General features: G+C 40.4%; 1 protein-coding gene across 9 annotated transcripts in view; it reads right to left on the minus strand.

Moving 5' to 3' along the window:
* Positions 1 to 4,574: 4,574 nt before the first annotated feature.
* Positions 4,575 to 17,897, minus strand: part of NVL (nuclear VCP like) — a 105,534-nt gene continuing 92,211 nt past the window's right edge. For 8 of the 9 annotated variants that reach the window (XM_082389831.1, XM_082389828.1, XM_082389826.1 and 5 more), the window contains one exon: positions 4,575 to 7,249. In XM_082389831.1, coding sequence (XP_082245957.1) covers positions 7,205 to 7,249 — 45 coding nt within the window. In that variant the 3' untranslated portion in view covers positions 4,575 to 7,204. Of the gene's footprint in view, positions 7,250 to 7,939; positions 7,968 to 17,897 lie in introns of all 9 variants that reach the window. The other variant, XM_082389825.1, reaches the window with a different exon arrangement.

A 17,897-nucleotide genomic window follows, 5' to 3' on the forward strand; every position in this document is an offset into this window, starting at 1 on the left:
AGTCTCGGGTTTGAATTTCCAGATGCCACTTATTAGCTGTGTGGCAAGACAAGTTGTTCAACCTCTCTGAGCCTCAGTTTTCTCAAATATAAAGTGAAGATACTATATGTCTCAGTTTTAATGTATTAGTAAAGATACAGTTTGTAAGTCCACCTTCCTCTTCTTCCCCCATCCCATGCCACCAGTAATAATAACAAAGCCTGTGACATTTTGTGTGTCAAGGCACAGATGCTCCAAACCTGTGCTGTGCAAGGTGCAAAATTAAAATGGCACAAATAATGTCATTTTTAATAAATGAATCTAAGCTGGACTACAAACTGAGTTTGGCAATAAAGGGTCAGAGAATCTGAATGCTGCTTCAACATCCAAGTTCTAAGTGAGCTGAGAGTAATAAACGAGGCAGCTGGAAAAAAGCAGATATGAAGTAGATGATCAAAAAGTATTTGTTGAATTAATTAATTGGTTTTTGACCCCTTTTCAGATAGGGCTTTTTTATTTGAAAAACAGACTTCCTTATACATACGCTGCAAAACAGGGCTTCTACAGTTCCCTAAATTAAGCTATTTCCATCACCCGGTATCTCCACTTCTAAAGGCCTCGATTATTGTGAAACTCATTTAGCTTTCTGCATTATTAGTTTTGAGAAAGTTCAAGCTAGCAAAACCTCCTGGAGTAAGGAAGACCCATTGTCTATTTACCAGGCTCACTCACAGTTAGCCAGAGTAGAAGAGCAGGTTTTCCTGTCTGTGTAAAGATGGTAATTAGAATTTCGGTTGTAATAAATATATATTATCTCCTCTTTAAAACTTTCTGCTTTAGAGAGAGAATGCTTGTGTGGGCCAAGCTCTTAGAACCAGTTTCTTTTGAATGCCTTGAGCACATTCAGGGGCTCCTTAGCCACGGAGAAGTATTGCTAAAAGGACTTCTGATCAGCAATAACTAAATGCCTGAGGAAGCCCCACCTCCAAAGCTTTGCTGATTTCTCTTCAGAGAGCCATGAGCTGCGAAGTCCAGTTTGGCAGATTCCTGGGGTGGAAACAACACAAAATCTCCAGCAAATCTCCCCTATGTTAGCTGTGCTTTGTGCCATAGAGCAAAGTGATTCAATTGTGCTATGAAAAAGTTACTTTGTTTTTATTATGTGTCAAGTGCTATAATGCAAAAATGAATTAAGGACTCTGCCATTGAGAATCTAGTACTTAAGCAGAGAGTGTTTAACGGCCACAGTCCAGGTCAGCACAGTCTGAGCAGAAAGTGGAGGGAGGGCTTGGGCAAGGCTTCTCACGATGGGTATTTCAAGCCCAGAAGTGGGTCTTGTATTTGGGTGGAGGGAGGAGGTGGGTAATGGGAACACCGTGAGCCAGGGCTGAGATGTGAAAGAACATGATGTTCCACTGGAATGGCAATATACCCAGTCAGGGGAGAGAGGGCAGGACAGGTGCCAAAGGTGGATTGATGTCAGATTACAAAGGCCCATGCATAATTAGACCAATGTGTTTAGGCCACAGGAGGATGCTGAGCTGAGAAGTGACGTGATTAATTAGTATCTTTTGAAGGCAACCCTGGTTTTATTGTATAAGAGATTGGAATAGGAGATTAAATAGGAGGCCAGAGTAAACGTATGAAAGGCGACGACAGCTTGAGCTAGGTCAGTGTCTGTGAGAATAAATACATCTAAATAATAAGTGCCTGATCACTGATCAGAAGAACTGAAGATGCCTTCCACCTTCCCAGCTTGGGTGATGAGGACTGTGGGAGACAGAGCAGGTGTTCAGGTAGAGGGGAGGGAAGCTGAGGAGCTGTCGAGTTTCTCTCTCCTGAGACTTACTGTGTGTGGTCTTGGAAAATAGAACGTCCTTGGCTGTGACGTAACGTGGACTGCTTATCTCCACACCTAAGAAAGAGTTCTTTGGAACACACTTTGCTGAGTTCCTCCCTCCCTCCCCCTCTCAGGGGCAAGGCCTACCTGGCAGTGGAACCGGATTGCATGGCCAACATGCCATCTAAGGAAACATTCCAGAAGGCAGCATTGGTCCAGACAACCTCGATGGCTGCAGGCATCTTTGAAGCTCATATTCTCCCAGGAAGAGAGAATGATATTAGTGTTGGGCTAATTTAAATAACAAAATTCCGCTCCCACTCACCTCTTCAACCTTATTTTCTCACCACTGACCAGACGGGAGGACAGCATGAGCAAAACGCCTGGTGTTTTAGGGGAAAAAGAAAGAGAAAAGAGTGGCTGGCTTATCCTCAGGTATACTGGGCTCTATGCACCTCTTTACTTTTAAGTGACCCACGTTTTCAATATTGATACTCCTATTGTTTTAAATTTTTGAAATGTTTATTATAAATAAAATCAGATGAAGAATCACGAATTACAGAAAAAATTTTCATAAGTTTTTAAAAAACCTTTTTTTAAAATAAATTTATTTTATTTATTTTTACTTATTTATTTTTGGCCACGTTGGGTCTTTGTTGCTGCGCGTGGGCTTTCTCTAGTTGCAGCGAGCGGGGGCTACTCTTGGTTGCGGTGCGCGGGCTTCTCATTGCAGTGGCTTCTCTTGTTGCGCAGCACGGGCTCTAGGCACGTGGGCTTCAGCAGTTACGGCGCGTGGGCTCAGTAGTTGTGGCTCACGGGCTTAGCTGCTCCGCGGCATGTGGGATCTTCCCAGACCAGGGCTCGAACCCGTGTCCCCTGCGTTGGCAGGCAGGTTCTTAACCACTGTGCCACCAGGGAAGCCCTAAAAAAACTTTTTAACTGAAGTGAACATACTTACAGAAAAGAGCTACGATAAGCAAACGGTGCAATGAATTATCAGTAAGAAAACACATGCATGAAGCCACCACCAGATCAAGGAGGGCGTGGCCAGCATCCCAGAGGCCGCCCCACCTGGTGCTCCTTCCAGGCACTGCCCTGCAATAGTAACCATCAACCTGACTTCTAATGGTATCGATCAGTTGCCTTTTTGAATTTTATACATTAATAAGTAGAATCGCACAAGATGATTTCAAGACTGGCTTCTTCCTCTCAATATCTGTGAGAATCACCCGTGTTGTTGCATATAGTTCATCATTGCTGTGTAGCATTCTACATGTATTTTTCATGGTGCATGAAAACACCATGTTTATCCATTCTACTGTTGATGGATATTTAGGTTGTTTCCATTTTTGGTCAATTATGAATTTTGCTATTTTGGTGTATGCACTTCTGTTGGATACATATGTCAGAGTGGAACTGCTGGGTTATAGGCTATTCACATGCCCCTTTATCTTTTCTCATATGACAAAGTGAGATTTCTATTACCCAATGAATCAACATTTTTAGTTCTCACGTGGAGGGAGGGGCTGGGCACAGCCAGCAGTCTAATTTTGACAGTCTTGTTGTCTAAGAAAGGTAATTCATTTAACATTTATTAAATGCTTCCTGTAATGCAGGCACTGGGCTGGATGCTAAGGAGACAAGACTGACAGGATCCCTTCCTCATGAAACTTAGCAGGACACCCCAAGTCAGACAACTATAATGCCTGCACATTTAACTGAATATTTTTGTTTGTCCTTATTTTGTAAAAATTAAAAATGCTGATATCAGTGATAAGCATAGGTCTCATGGACCTAAAGCAATGGAGTTAAGGGTAGCCTCTGAATGATGTGGGATTCCATTTTATCCCAAATCTATCTGGCCTCTCAGCTTTGGGATGTGAGCAGTGCAAAAATGTATCCAAATCCATTCAGTTCCTGAGTTCAGGCAGTGAGAACTTCAACAGTGAGAGACATTAACAATGACTAAAGATTGTGCCTAACAGGTAACTAGGTGCTTTCTAACTATTTTAGCTTTTGGAAATAAGTTCCTCCTGTAGACACAGCTTTGATGTGTTTTCAGCAATATCCTGTGGATGAATGTGAGAGCACACCTGTCCTTAGTTTCTCAGACACCAGCCCCTCTCCCATCTGCAGGTCTCTATTGTCAGTTAGCTCATGTATTCCCTTCCTGCATTTCCCTCTCAGCCTTCAGGACTCAGCTGAGACATCATTTTCTCTGGAGAACTTTCCCTGGACCCCACTGCCCTTCCTCTGTGCTCCTCCTAATGAATGGCATCTATTCTTATCCCTTCACAGTCATTCTCAGGCTGTTTTGCAACTGCCTCTTGACTTGTTTCACTGTATTAATTAGGACATTAATTTGGCTGCTTTAACAGAGATCAAAATATAATTGCTTAAGCACGATAAAGGTCACACATAAAAGTCTAGGCCAACTGTGTCTGAGCAGTGAGAAAACTGCTCCACAAGTGCCCAGGGACCTTGGTTTTTTATGTCTTATTGCTCTGTCACCCCCTAGAATGTCTCCATTTACATGGTCAAAGCTGGTTCATCATCACTTCATCACATTCTAGCCCTGGAAAAGGAAAAGTGGAATTAGGAGAGCAAGCAGAGTTTTCCTCTTTTTTAAACCAGTTGTGGTTTCTGAGGACATTCCCAGAGTCTGCCTATGGGCTAAGATGCATGAGTTCAAGGCAGGCTGCCCCCAGTTAACGAAGGGTTCGCATTCCAAGCTGCTTCTTTTTTTGGGGGGGGGGGGCGGGGGGCCGTGGCCCTCACTAGGCAGCACGCGGTATCTTAGTTCTGCGACCAGGGATTGAACCCATGCCCCCTGCAATGGAAGTGCGGAGTCCTAACCACCGGACTGCCAAGTCTCCAAGCTGCTGCTTCTTTTTAAGGATGTGACCAGAAGCTGCACTCATCACCTGAGTTCATATTACACTAGCCAGAACTTAATCACTCTCCTACTAAAAGGAAGAAGGGACGAATGGATATTATGGGACAATCAGCTATTTTTGCTAACAAATTAGGCAGAAACTAGGCAACAAACTAGGCCAAATTAGGCAATAAGTTCTGAGTTTGTTCACCATTATGTTATCAGTGCTCAGCACAAAGCACTTAATGAAATTGCCTCATCTTTCAGGATGCTAGAACAGAGGCTACAACTCCAGATGTTTCTCAACACAGGACTGGACGTTGTTCACAAGAGAAAGAAAAGCTGGACAGCTGTAGACCACAATTCAGACTCTTCTTACGCATGTATATACACAGGTGACTTTGAACAAGCTCTGAACCTTATTCTTTTTAATGGGGATGCCATCCGATCCCCATTGTATGGGGAATAAGAGTTGGGAGGATTAAAGACAACATATGACAGTGTCTAGCACAGAGATGGTACTTAGAACATGTTACCTTTCCTTCCTTATGGAGAAGGGCTGGCACTACCCACTGTGACATTAGCTGGTTAGCTTTCTGCCCAATAACTGCCTGCTGTCCAACCTACATAGCAGTTGATTTGCAAAGCTGATGGACATGCAGCCTATTTGATCTCTGATGCGGTCGACATTTTATGTTTAGGCTAAGCTAAACTACCAGAAAGTTCGGTACGTAGACCTAGTTGTCTAGAAATTGTCAAGAAAATTCAATCGTCAAGAAAATCTTTGCTTTCCCTCATAACCTACATATATGATATACCAGACCGTGTCTCTCTTTTTTGACCATGTGGCTTGCGGGATCTCAGTTCCCTAACCAGGGACTGAACCCGAGCCACGGCAGTGAAAGCCCGGAATCCTAACCACGAGGCCACCAAGGAACTCCCCGTGTTTCTCTTTCGATTTGGCTGATATCAAGCACAATCAAATCTACTACTCAAATTTAATAACTGTTTAAGACCTTCTGGCCCACACTTCTAATTTAACTTTCATTCCTAATCATCTATGCCTAGGACATGATCCTGATTTGCTTTTTCTTTCGGTCTTCCTTCCTCTGGGGTCCTACAGCACCCTCCTTTCTATGCCCCTTCCTTGGGCATTGTGATATTCTGTTTAGATGTCTGTATCCATCTGTGAACTCCTTGAAAAAAAGGACTGTGTCTTAACTTACCTGACTTGCTTTGATCTATTAATATTTTCTCCATCTTATCAATTACATTCTTAAAAGTAGCATAAACATTTTTATAGACTGAGGTGGAGTAGAAATTTTGGAAGGAAAAAAAGTAGGTAACCAAAGCCATCTATACAACCTAAGAATACACTGTGAGCAGCACTGTAAACAAGGAATGAGATGAAACACGACACAAATTAAACCCTCCTGAAAGTATCAGCTAGAGACTTGTGAAAGGCGCACAGAGGACAGTGTGAAGGGGCTCCCAACTGGCTGAATCTGGGACAATCTGAACATCATATAATGAGTAACGGATAACACACTGCAGAAATAGTAATACCTGAGTTTGACGAGGAATGGGATATTTACATAGTTTCCAAGTACCTCCACACAACACACGTATGAATTACAAAGGAAAAGAGTAACTTCACAGTGTAAGAAGCTTGGCAGAACCACCTTAATTAAGTGACCAAAGTGACCATCACCAGTATTGGGGCAAATCGAAATTGCACATCACCTGACACGATGCAGTGAGAAGAGCATCGCCTCATGATATTCCTGCCAAAGATGCACAACCTGTGTCTAATCACGAGGAAACATCAGACAAATCCAGATTGAGGGCATTTTACAAAGTAACTGGGCTGTAACCTTCAAAAGTGTCAAAAGTCAAGACAGGAGCTGTTCCAGACTTTAAGGAAACTAAAGAGAAACGGCAACCGGTTGCAATAGCTAATTCTAAACTAGATCCCTTTGTTATAAAGGACATTATTGGGACAACTGGAGAAACCTGAATGGAGCCTGAGGATTACATGGCAGCAAAGTATCACAGCTGATGTCCTGATGTTGATGGCTGGTTAGGTAGGGAAATATCCTGGTGTGTAGGAAGTGTACATTAAAGTATTTCGGGGTGATGGGGCATCAGGTTGGCAAATACTCTCAGACGGTTCGGGGGGTGGGGGAGTTCTTTCTATTGTGACTGCAACTTTCCTGTGGTACAGTCAAGGTTGTTTCAAAATAAACATTCTATTTAAAAAAGGTATCTGTTATTTTATTTTGACAGTTAAAAATTTTTTTCTTTTTCTTAAACAGGAGGTATGGGGTGTTTCCGTACAACGTTGGCCAGATGGGAAGAATCTTTAGCTCTGACTTGGCCTCATTAATCTGAGGATAAAATGCTTATGTGAGACCACATCTGTGTCAGGTTGAAAGTGGATAGCTCAGAGCACGTGGGTATCTCTGGCAGCTCGATGTGCTGGACTCCTTGAAGGCCTGCTGCTGGAGAAGTCACCGGCTGAGGGACCACTGCAGAGCTTCATACATCTCTTGATCCTGAGAGGAGAGGACAGAATATAGAGCTGGTTACTGTTTGACATGGGTTTACCCATGTTTCCCAAAATTCAGATGTTGAAGTCCTCACCCCCAGTACCTCAGAGTGTGACTGGATTTGGAGACAGGGTCTTAAAAGTGGTGATTAAGTTAAAATGAAGTCATTAGGGTGGGCCCTACTACATCCAATACAACTTGGTGCCCTTATAAGAAGAGATGATTAAGGACTTCCCTGGTGGCGCAGTGGTTAAGAATCCTCCTGCCAATGCAGGGGACATGGGTTCGAGCCCTGGTCCAGGAAGATCCCACATGCTGCGGACCAGCTAAGCCCGTGCGCCACAACTACTGAGCCTGTGCTCTAGAGCCCACGAGCCACAACTATGAGCCTGCATGCCACAACTACTGAAGGCTGCGCGCTTAGAGCCCGTGCTCCGCAACAAGAGAAGCCACCGCAATGAGAAGTCGCGTGCGGCAACGAAGAATAGCCCCCGCTCGCCACAACCAGAGAAAGGCCACACACAGCAACGAAGACCCAACACAGCCAAAAATAAATAAATAAACTAATTAATTAAAAAAAAAAAAAAGAAGAGATGATTAAGACACAGACACGCACAGAGGGAAGACCATGTAAAGACACAGGGAGAAGACCGTCATCTCCAAACAGGGCCCAGAAGAAACCAACCCTGCCAATACCTTGATCTTGGACTTCTAATTTCCAGATCTGTGAGAAAATAAATTTCTGTTGTTTAAGCCACCCAGTTGGTGGTACTTTGTTATAGCAACTGGAGCAAAGAAAGAGAGGTGGCCTTACCTCCCTGATTTAAATTCCATACACACTCCTTTTTACAGGGAATGCCCATGACCTTATAATTGTTGACTAAAGTTTGCTGTAAAAATCAGATTAGAAGATTCTTATGTCTATATCTATTTAATGAAGAAAGCAAAATTCTAAACTGTACTGGGTCCAGATGAGAATGGGAGGCAGAAGCAGAGGCTTCTTATACTACATTAACATTTGTAAGAAACTGCCAGAGCATTTTCCAATTGGTGGTATCATCTTACATTTTCAGTAACAATGTATGAGAGTTCTAGTTGCTTCACATCCCTGCCACCATTTGGTGCTGTCAGTCTTTTATTTATTTATGTATATATTTTTGGCTGTGTTGGGTCTTCGTTGCTGTGTGCGGGCTTTCTCTAGTTGCGGTGAGCGGGGGCTACTCTTTGTTGCAGTGCGTGGGCTTCTCATTGCGGTGGCTTCTCTTGTTGCGGAGCACGGGCTCTAGGCATGTGGGCTGCCGTAGCTGTGGCACACGGGCTTAGCTGCTCCGCGGCATGTGGGATCTTCCTGGACCAGGGCTCGAACCCATGCCCCCTGCATTGGCAGGAGGATTTTTAACCACTGCACCAACAGGGAAGTCCTGTTGTCAGTCTCTTAAATTTTAGTCATTCTGGTAGATGTGTAGCGGATTCTCACTGTGGTCACACTAACTTTTTTTTTTTTTTTTGGTGAGGCTTTGGAGCAACAAGAATTCTCATCTATTGCTGGTGGGAATGTAAAATGGTACAGCCATTCTGGAAGACAGTTTGGCAATTTCTTACAAAACTAAACATGCTCTTACTAGAAAATCCAGAAATCATGCTCCATGGTATTTAACCAATTGAGTTGAAAATGTATGTCCACACAAAAACATGCACACAAATGTTTATAGCAGCTTTATTCATAATTGCCAAAACCTGAAAGCAACCAAGATGGCCTTCAGTATGTGAATGGATAAATTCTGGCACATCCAGACAATGGAATATTTAGTGCTAGAAAGAAGTGGACTGTCAAGCCATGAAGGACAGAGAGGAACCTTAAATGCGTATCACCGTGAAAGAAGTCAACCTGAAAACACTAATGTATGATTCCAACTGTATGACATCCTGGAAAAGGCAAAGCTATAGAGACAGTAAAAATATCAGGGGTTGGGGGAGGGCGTGTTGAGCACAGAGCAGTGAAACTATACTGTAAGACACTATGGTGGTAGATTTATGTCATTACATATTTGTCAAATCCCACAGAACAGGGGTCCCCAACCCCTGGTACTGGTCTGTGGCCTGTTAGGAACTGGGCCGCACAGCAGGAGGTGAGCGGCAGGTGAGCGAGGGAAGCTTCATCTGTGTTTGCAGCCTCTCCCCATCGCTCGCATTACTGCCTGAGCTCCGCCTCCTGTCAGCATTATGGTGAGTTGTATAATTATTTCATTATATATTACAATATAATAATAATAGAAATAAAGTGCACAATAAATGTAATGCACGTGAATCATCCCAAAACCATACCCACCCCCCGCCACGCCAACCCCAGTCCGTGGAAAAACTGTCTTCCACGAAACCAGTCCCTGGGGCCAAAAAGGTTGGGGACCGCTGCAGTAGAATGTACAACACAAAGAATGAATCCCAATGTAAACTGTGGGCTTTGGGTGATAAAGATGTGTCAACATAGGTTCAACAAATGTAAAACTCCTGGTACAGGATGCAGATAGTAGGGGAACTGGGGTATGTGTGCTGCGTGCACAGCAATATTTGGGATCTCTGTATTTTCTGCTCAATTTTTCTGAAAGCCTAGAACTGTTAAAAAAAAAAAAAAACTTATTAAAACAAAACTGGGCTTCCCTGGTGGCGCAGTGGGCTTCCCTGGTGGCGCAGTGGTTGAGAATCTGCCTGCCAATGCAGGGGACACGGGTTCGAGCCCTGGTCTGGGAAGATCCCACATGCCGCGGAGCAACTGGGCCCGTGAGCCACAACTACTGAGCCTGCGCGTCTGGAGCTTGTGCTCCGCAACAAGAGCGGCCGCGATAGTGAGAGGCCCGCGCACCACGATGAAGAGTGGCCCCCGCTTGCCACAACTAGAGAAAGCCCTCGCACAGAAACGAAGACCCAACACAGCGAAAAATAAATAAATAAATAAATAAATAAAAAATAAAAATAAAGGAATTCCTTAAAAAAAAAACAACAAAAAACCAAATTATATTCTATATAGCGAAATACTTGAAGCAGCGGTAGCAGTCACTTTTTGGCAAACCTCAAGTACAGAATCCAGACACTGACATCTGTACTCAAGGCATCAGGCAGCAGTGAGGATGGCTCGAACAAAGCAGAGCAGTCACTGGGATGCAAGACAATCTAGCTGTGGACTCTCCACCATTTATTCTTTTTTCTGATTACTAGTAAGAAGGCTATAATCAAAAACCTCCCAAAAACAAAAGTCCAGGACCAGATGGCTTCACTGTCGAATTCTAACGAACATTTTTTTTTTAACTGAGGTAAAACTGGTATATAACATTATATTAGTTGCAGATATACAATATAATACAATATTTGTGTATACTACAAAGTGATCGCCACTCTCTCTGGTCACACTAACATTTTAAGTGTTGGAAGGCAATTCCATTCCTGTACACTTAACCCCAAGAAATGTTTGCAGTATGTTTTTGTTTTTCCGACCCTTTAAAATCTTAAAGAAAACATCTGCTTTTGTTAAATTATTCTTTTGAATAAGTAAAATGTTCATAAGATTCAAAAATATAGAAACAGTTATAAAGTGAAGAATGTCTCTTTCCTACCCTGCCCCGCATCAATGCATCCTCCTGCATATGCAAGCAAACAAGAATAGTCATTATTTTTTCCTTTTTCCTCTTTTTTATATAAACAGTGGCATTTCATCCACATGATTTGTACTCTTTAATATAAACATATTTAACAATATATTTAGGAGATATTCTTCAGTCTTTTTATAGTGGTTACATCATAATTTATTACATCATTTAGAGTCAAACTTCAGCTATTACTACACACAATACTCCAACGAGTAACTATATTTCTGAGGAAAGGAGCTGCTGGGTCAAGCTTTGTTGTGATTATAATTCGGGCCATGCAAAAGGGCCATACTGAGCCAACACCTCACCAGCTATGTATAAGCAACTGTTTCCACATATCCTGGACAACAGGGTGTGATCAAGTTTTGAGATTTTTGCCAAATGACAGGTAAAAAGCGGTATCCTAGTTGCTTTTCTTTTACTACCAGTAAATGGAGAATTTTTCCATATGTTTAACAAGCTCATTTCCTTTTCTGGGAAGGGCCTGTTCATATTCTTTGCCCATTTTTAAAAAATCTTATCAATTTCTAGTCATCTTCTATGTGTGCAGGAGATTAGCCCTTTGTGATAGGAGCTGCAAATATTTTTCCATTTGATCATTTGTCCTCTGAAAACATTTTTTTTAACTAAGAAGTTTTTATTTTTACGTATCAGATTCTTCCACCTTTTCACTTATGGTGGCTGGGTTTTACGTTGAGAGAAAAAAAGGAACTCCTACTTGAGGTTATAGAAAAATCTCCCTGTTTTCTTCTAATATTCTGATGGTTTTAGTTTTTACATTTAAATCGTTGATTTATTTGGAATTTATCCTGGTACAAAGTATGAGTTCAACTTTAATTTTTTGAGATGGCTTCCCCATTGTCCCACTATTAATCACTGAATCGTCTCCTTACTGGTACTGGTGTGAGGAACATTATACATTACATCTTTTTATATAACTTATGTATTATATTAGGATCCGTTCCTGAACTTTATATCCTGCTCCATGTGTCTGTCGATTCATGTGTCACTACTTCAGTGTTTTAATTACTGAGGTTTTTGAAAACACATTAGCGGTTTTTTAGGCCCCACCCCCAGCTTGATCTTTTTGGAGTTTTCCTGGCTCTTCAGTTTGCTTATTTTTCAATATAAACTTTAGGTTGCCTCTGTCTGGTTTCAAAAACAAAACAAGGAAAATTAAAATAAAAAGACCAAGAGCAGAGCCATTGAAATAATTTTGAATAATACCAAGCGGCCATAGCTCTGATGGTTTCTTCTTTGCCTACTAGACTGGGGAAAGTCAAATCAACAAGATTGTCTTGTACTGCCAAGGGAACAGCCCACAAGTCTGATCACAGTGTTCTCTCTTCTAGCATGATGCAAGTAAGACTTGAGGGAAAGTATGGAGGAGTGGAGAGTTTAAAAACATTTACAGAAATTGCAAGCTAAATTCACGGAAATTAGCAATAATATATTCTTTTACATGTATTATGCTTTTGACTTTTTAAAAAATGAGTTTACCACCATTATATTTTATTCTAACGATACTCCCATGACAAAGGCAGAACAGATGTTATCTCTCTCTAACAGATCGGAACACTGAAACAGAGAAAGGGCAAATATACCATTCAAGAAGGAAAACCTTTTCTGGACTGCAGGAAGGTTACCTCTGGTTTGGAAGATGAATTAAAAAAAATAATGTCTATATACTTATTTCAGTGATTTTTCAGGCACCACTCTCTCTCTCTTTTTTTTTTTGGCTGCACCACATGGCTTCCAGGATCTTAGTTCCCTGACCAGCGATCGAACCCAGGCCCTCGGCAGTGAAAGCACCAAGTCCTAACCACTGGACCGACTCCCCTCAAGTACCTCTCAAACCGTGTCAAAGGTGAACAGAAAACAGGTATTAGTGAAATGCTGAATTAACTCTGAAATAGGATAAAAGGGCCTCTGTATTTCAACATCACTGCTAAATAATATATGTATAGTAAAGACATTTTAAGCATGCTTTGCTTATAGCCAGATTAAAGCAATTCCTTTTTTTTTTCCTTTTTAAATAATAAAATAACATTTTAAGTTATAAAACAATATTTTTGTAGAAATATAAAGAAAATACAGATCAGCAAAAAAAAAAAAAAAAATTAATCCTTAATTTCCAGAGATAAAACTATTATTACTATTTTGGTCTTACAGATCTTTTAAATTATTATTTTTTCAGTATTTAATTTTTAAAGATAGGTAATACATTCACGTGGTTCAAAATTCAAACAGGATGAAAGGTCAACTTTCACACCTCTGTCCTCCAGTTACTCAGTTTCTCTTCCCACAAGCAACCACTGTTAGTTTCATAAGTAATAATTTGATAAGGGCCAGTTAATATGCCAAACAAGGAAAGTAGTCTCTTTACCTTAATGTTGTGCCTTATTTTTTTAAAAGATCAAACAAAGTAATAATCAGCTTGGTCATCTGTCTCATTTATCATTTATTCAAAATTCATACCATGCCTCCTCCAAAAGAGAACTTATACCTTCTTATTCACTAGTGTAGTTTCCAGAGATCAAATACTTAAAGATTTATGATCACCAAAAATATTAAAGAGAATATATTAGAATCAAGTAGCATCACTAGGACATACATGTAGCCTTCCAAGGGATGTTCCTGAGAGGATAAAAAAAATTCTACCGTGTGTGGAATTATAGGTCCACCTTTCTAATAAAATCAGTCATATGGCCTTTGTCATACTGTAGTTGATACCTTCGAAGCAGAAGCTGCTGCAAACAATCTTCTAACATTAACAGAATTGAGTGACCACGTTAATATGTATTCTGTGTATACATCTACGGCAGCGCTTACCATACCACTCTTAATTGCTCACAATGGTTCCTAATCCACGTCGTATGTGATTTTAAATATATCTTGTGAGTCTAGCACAGAGGCTGGCATATGTACAGTAGGTATGTGATGTTTACGGATGGATGGGATCTTAGGCAACTCAATACACAGCTAGAGGCAAGAGGGACTATACTTGGGAAGTTTTTCTCTCATAAATGTCAATGTGACAGACTTTATCAAGCAAATGGATGAACCATATAATCCTGAGTGTGAAGAAGAGAATCAATGTGTTCTGGCCAGTGGGTGTTAAAAACACTAAAACAATGGGTTAATAAAACAGGAGAGTTTCTATGGTGTGGCTTTAATAGAGGAGGAAAAAAATAATTATAATTTATGTTTGAGTGAGGTTTCCTTCCTGACATCTGAACAATGCCATAGTAAGCAGAGTGAAAAGGCTATAATTTGAGATAATAGCTGGGAAAGTAATCTCAAGGTCTCAATATTTATTAATAGTTAACCTAGCCTCAGGTCTCTGGTGAGCAGTTATTACTGAAAAAACCAAACCAGCAAAATAAGTTGTGCTTCATAGGTCTATGAAGTGACACATGTTGGACAAGAGAACCTGACTTCATTGAGGGGAGAGAATTAACAGTGACTGAGAAGCAACTGGCAAAAAGAGTTCAATCTTCTTTGTTGGGATACCTGTCATAACAAATTACCAGTCTATTAAGTCTTCTTAGGACCACAATAGGACATGGCCTCTCACTAGAAACTAGGACAGGGCAGGTATCTTCAGATGGAGCCTAAAAGTTTGGTACCAATGAAGTGGGAATGAACGAGGAATACAGGTAGAGACTCAGAGAAGGAATATTTGCTCATGTGTTCACTTTCCACCCTCAACTGGTTACCAAGGATTTACTGGGTCAGGTGACACGTTTCTGCATTTGGCCTTTAAACTACACCCTACTATCATGTCAGCCAATTGCTGGACACGGAATCCACTTCACATGCCGTTGTTGTCCAACCTCAAATTAACAACCATGTGGCACCAGGGAGCCAACTGCTTCAAGGAAAGAGAAGGCACCAGCTAGTAGGAATGATTTACTTGGCAGGAGAGCATGATGAATATTTCAGAACTGTAAAGACCAGCTCTGTGGACTTTGGGACAGAATGTGCACACCCTTCTTCTTTCAGTTTTCTTTTTCCTTTTTTGACATCTCCTGATCATTTATTTAATGTTAACTCACTTCCAAGCAACTACTATCTCTGTAAGCACATCTGAAATGTTAAAATGTAGTAAGTGTTCCTTTTACATTTAACAAAATCTAGTGATTCTCTTTTAGTGTGAAAAGACTCAAAATCCCAACCCTGCCGCTAACAAGTCAATTAACTTGATGCCAGTGTCTTATCTACAGCTTTTCATTCGAGGGCTTGAAGTCATGACCTTTACAAAACTATGCCCTTTAGAATCTGCCTGGCCAGAGTATCTAATTTCCTAGTGAGTCATAGTGATTGGTTTTGTCATGGGCTCTAACCTGAGTTGGACTAATCACAGGCTCCCTGAAACTCTCCTGCCAGAGCTATCAGGGAATTCTCTTGCTATGGGGGTTAATAAACCCCCTGTATGTCTGGGCCTGCAGCCAGCCATCTCCCCCCATGAGATGAAGCAATGAGGTTTCTGGATCTAGCATGCCTGAAGCCAGCAGTACCCTCAACTTCCTTGTTATGTGGACCAATGAGTTCCTCTTTTTTCCCACTTACATTAGTTTGAGTTGGGTTTCTGTCATTTACAACTAAAAGAGCCCTAATATTAAAAGTAGAAAGAGGTGGCTGATAAATGAGCTGCTCAACCTTACGTTCAGAAAAACATCTCAACAAATGCCACACCTTTCTTTTGGTTTGATATGTTTTTCTTTTGGTCTGATTTTTGAAATGGAGTTTATTTGACCATACAACTCCTCTAATTTCAAATGAATTCTCCTAAATCAGAAGGAAGAAGTTCTTCTAAAAATAGAGTTGCCATATAATCCAGCAATCCCACCCCTGGGCATATATTCAGAAAAAAACTCTAGTTCGAAAAGATATATATACCCCAATGTTCACAGCAGCACTATTTACAACAATCAAGACATGGACGCAACCTAAATGTCCATCAACAGATGAATGGATAAAGAAGATGTAGTATATATATATAATGGAACACTACTCAGCCATAAAAGAGAATGAAATAATGCCATTTGCAGCAACATGGATACACCTAGAGATTATCGTACTAAGTGAAGTTAAGTCAGACAAAGACAAATACCATATGATATTACTTATATATAGAATCTAAAATATTATACAAATGAACTTATTTACAAAACAGAAACAGACTCACAGACATAGAAAACAAACTTATGGCTACCAAAGGGGCTATAAGGGGGAAAGATAAATTAGGAGTTTGGGATTGCAGATACAAACTACTATATATAAAATAAACAACAAGGTCCTACTGTGTAGCACAGGGAACTATATTTAGTATCTTATAATAAACCATAATGGAAAAGAAAATGAAAAAGAATATATATACATACATATATATATCTGAATCACTTTGCTGAACACCAGAAACTAACACAACATTGTAAATCAACTATACTTCAATTAAAAAAAAAAATTTAAGGAAGGAAGAAGTTCTTTGGTACAGCTTTGAACTGTGAAGGACTAGAACGAGAACCAGAAAGGACTGAGCCCCCAATAAACATAACGAAACACTGGTTTCAAATTTACCTGCAAAGAGTAAGCAAAGGTGGTAAAATAAAGATTTAATCTTTAATTATTATAGCTGCAAGGATGAAAATGTGGCCAAATTTAAGGACAGGCCAAACAATTTTCAAACTTTGCATGACATTTTTGTAGCCATCTGTAATAAAATTACTTGAACATTAAACATAGAAGCTTTTCAAAATAACAGCAAGCAAATACAAACAAGTTTCTGGAAAACTGAAGTGATCTTTTTAGAGGTAAAGAATAAAAGAGTGACAAATGACGAGCTATCCCAGGTCAATATATAAAAACCAATTGATGCTGTGACCACCTAGAGGGGTGGGATAGGGAGGGTGGGAGGGAGGGAGACGCAAGAGGGAGGAGATATGGGGATATATGTATATGTATAGCTGATTCACTTTGTTATAAAGCAGAAACTATTAAACTACTAGAAAAAAAGCAAAGGAGAACATTTTTGCAAACTTAGAATAGTCAAGATTTCTTATGACAGAAGCACACAAATTATAAAAAAAAGAAAAAAGATAAATTGAACTTCATCTAAATCAAAAACTTCTGCTCTTCAAAAGATGCCTTTAGAAAATAAAAAAGTCAACAACAGGTTAGGAGAAAATACCCTCAATATGCATATCTGATAAAAGGCTTCTATCTAAGATAGACTAAGAATTTGTACAACTTAATAATAAGGAAACAACTCAATTTTTTAAGAGCAAAAGATGAGGACACAAAATAAGATATCCAAATGACCAATAAGCATATGAAAAAATGCTCAACATTTTAGTCATTAGGGAAACACACATTTAGACCACAAAAGGATACTATTCCACATCCAGTAGAATGGCTAAAATTAAAAGACTGAAAATATTCAAGTGTTGGTGAGACTGTGAGCCAACTAGAACTCTCATAAAATGCAAAACGGTATTACAGCCACTTCGGAAAGAAGGTTGGCAGTTCTCTATAAAGTTAAACATAAATTCACCATAAGACCCACCAATTCCTCTCCTGGTTATTTTTTTCTTTAATTTGTATTTATTTATTTATTTGGCTGCATCGGGTCTTAGTTGCGGCATGCGGGAGTTTTTAGTTGTGGCATGTGAACTCTTAGTTGCAGCATGTGGGATCTAGTTCCCTGACCAGGGATCGAACTGGGGCCCCCTGCATTGGGAGCATGGTCTTAGCCACTGGACCACCAAGGAAGTCCCCTCTCTTGGTTATTTACTCAAAAGAAATAAAAACACATGTTCCCCCCCCCCCAAAAAAAAACCCACACACACATTCAGAGCACCATTATCCATAAAAGCCAAAAACTGGAAACAACTGAAGTGTCCACCAACAGGGAGGGGAAAGGATAAGCAAATTGTGGTATATTCATATAATGGGAAACTACTCAGCAAGAGGATGGATCAAGCTAGTGAAAAACAGAGCAAAGTGGATGA

The sequence above is a fragment of the Balaenoptera borealis genome (assembly GCF_965194805.1).
Source record: "Balaenoptera borealis genome assembly, chromosome: 1".
Taxonomy (NCBI): domain Eukaryota; kingdom Metazoa; phylum Chordata; class Mammalia; order Artiodactyla; family Balaenopteridae; genus Balaenoptera; species Balaenoptera borealis.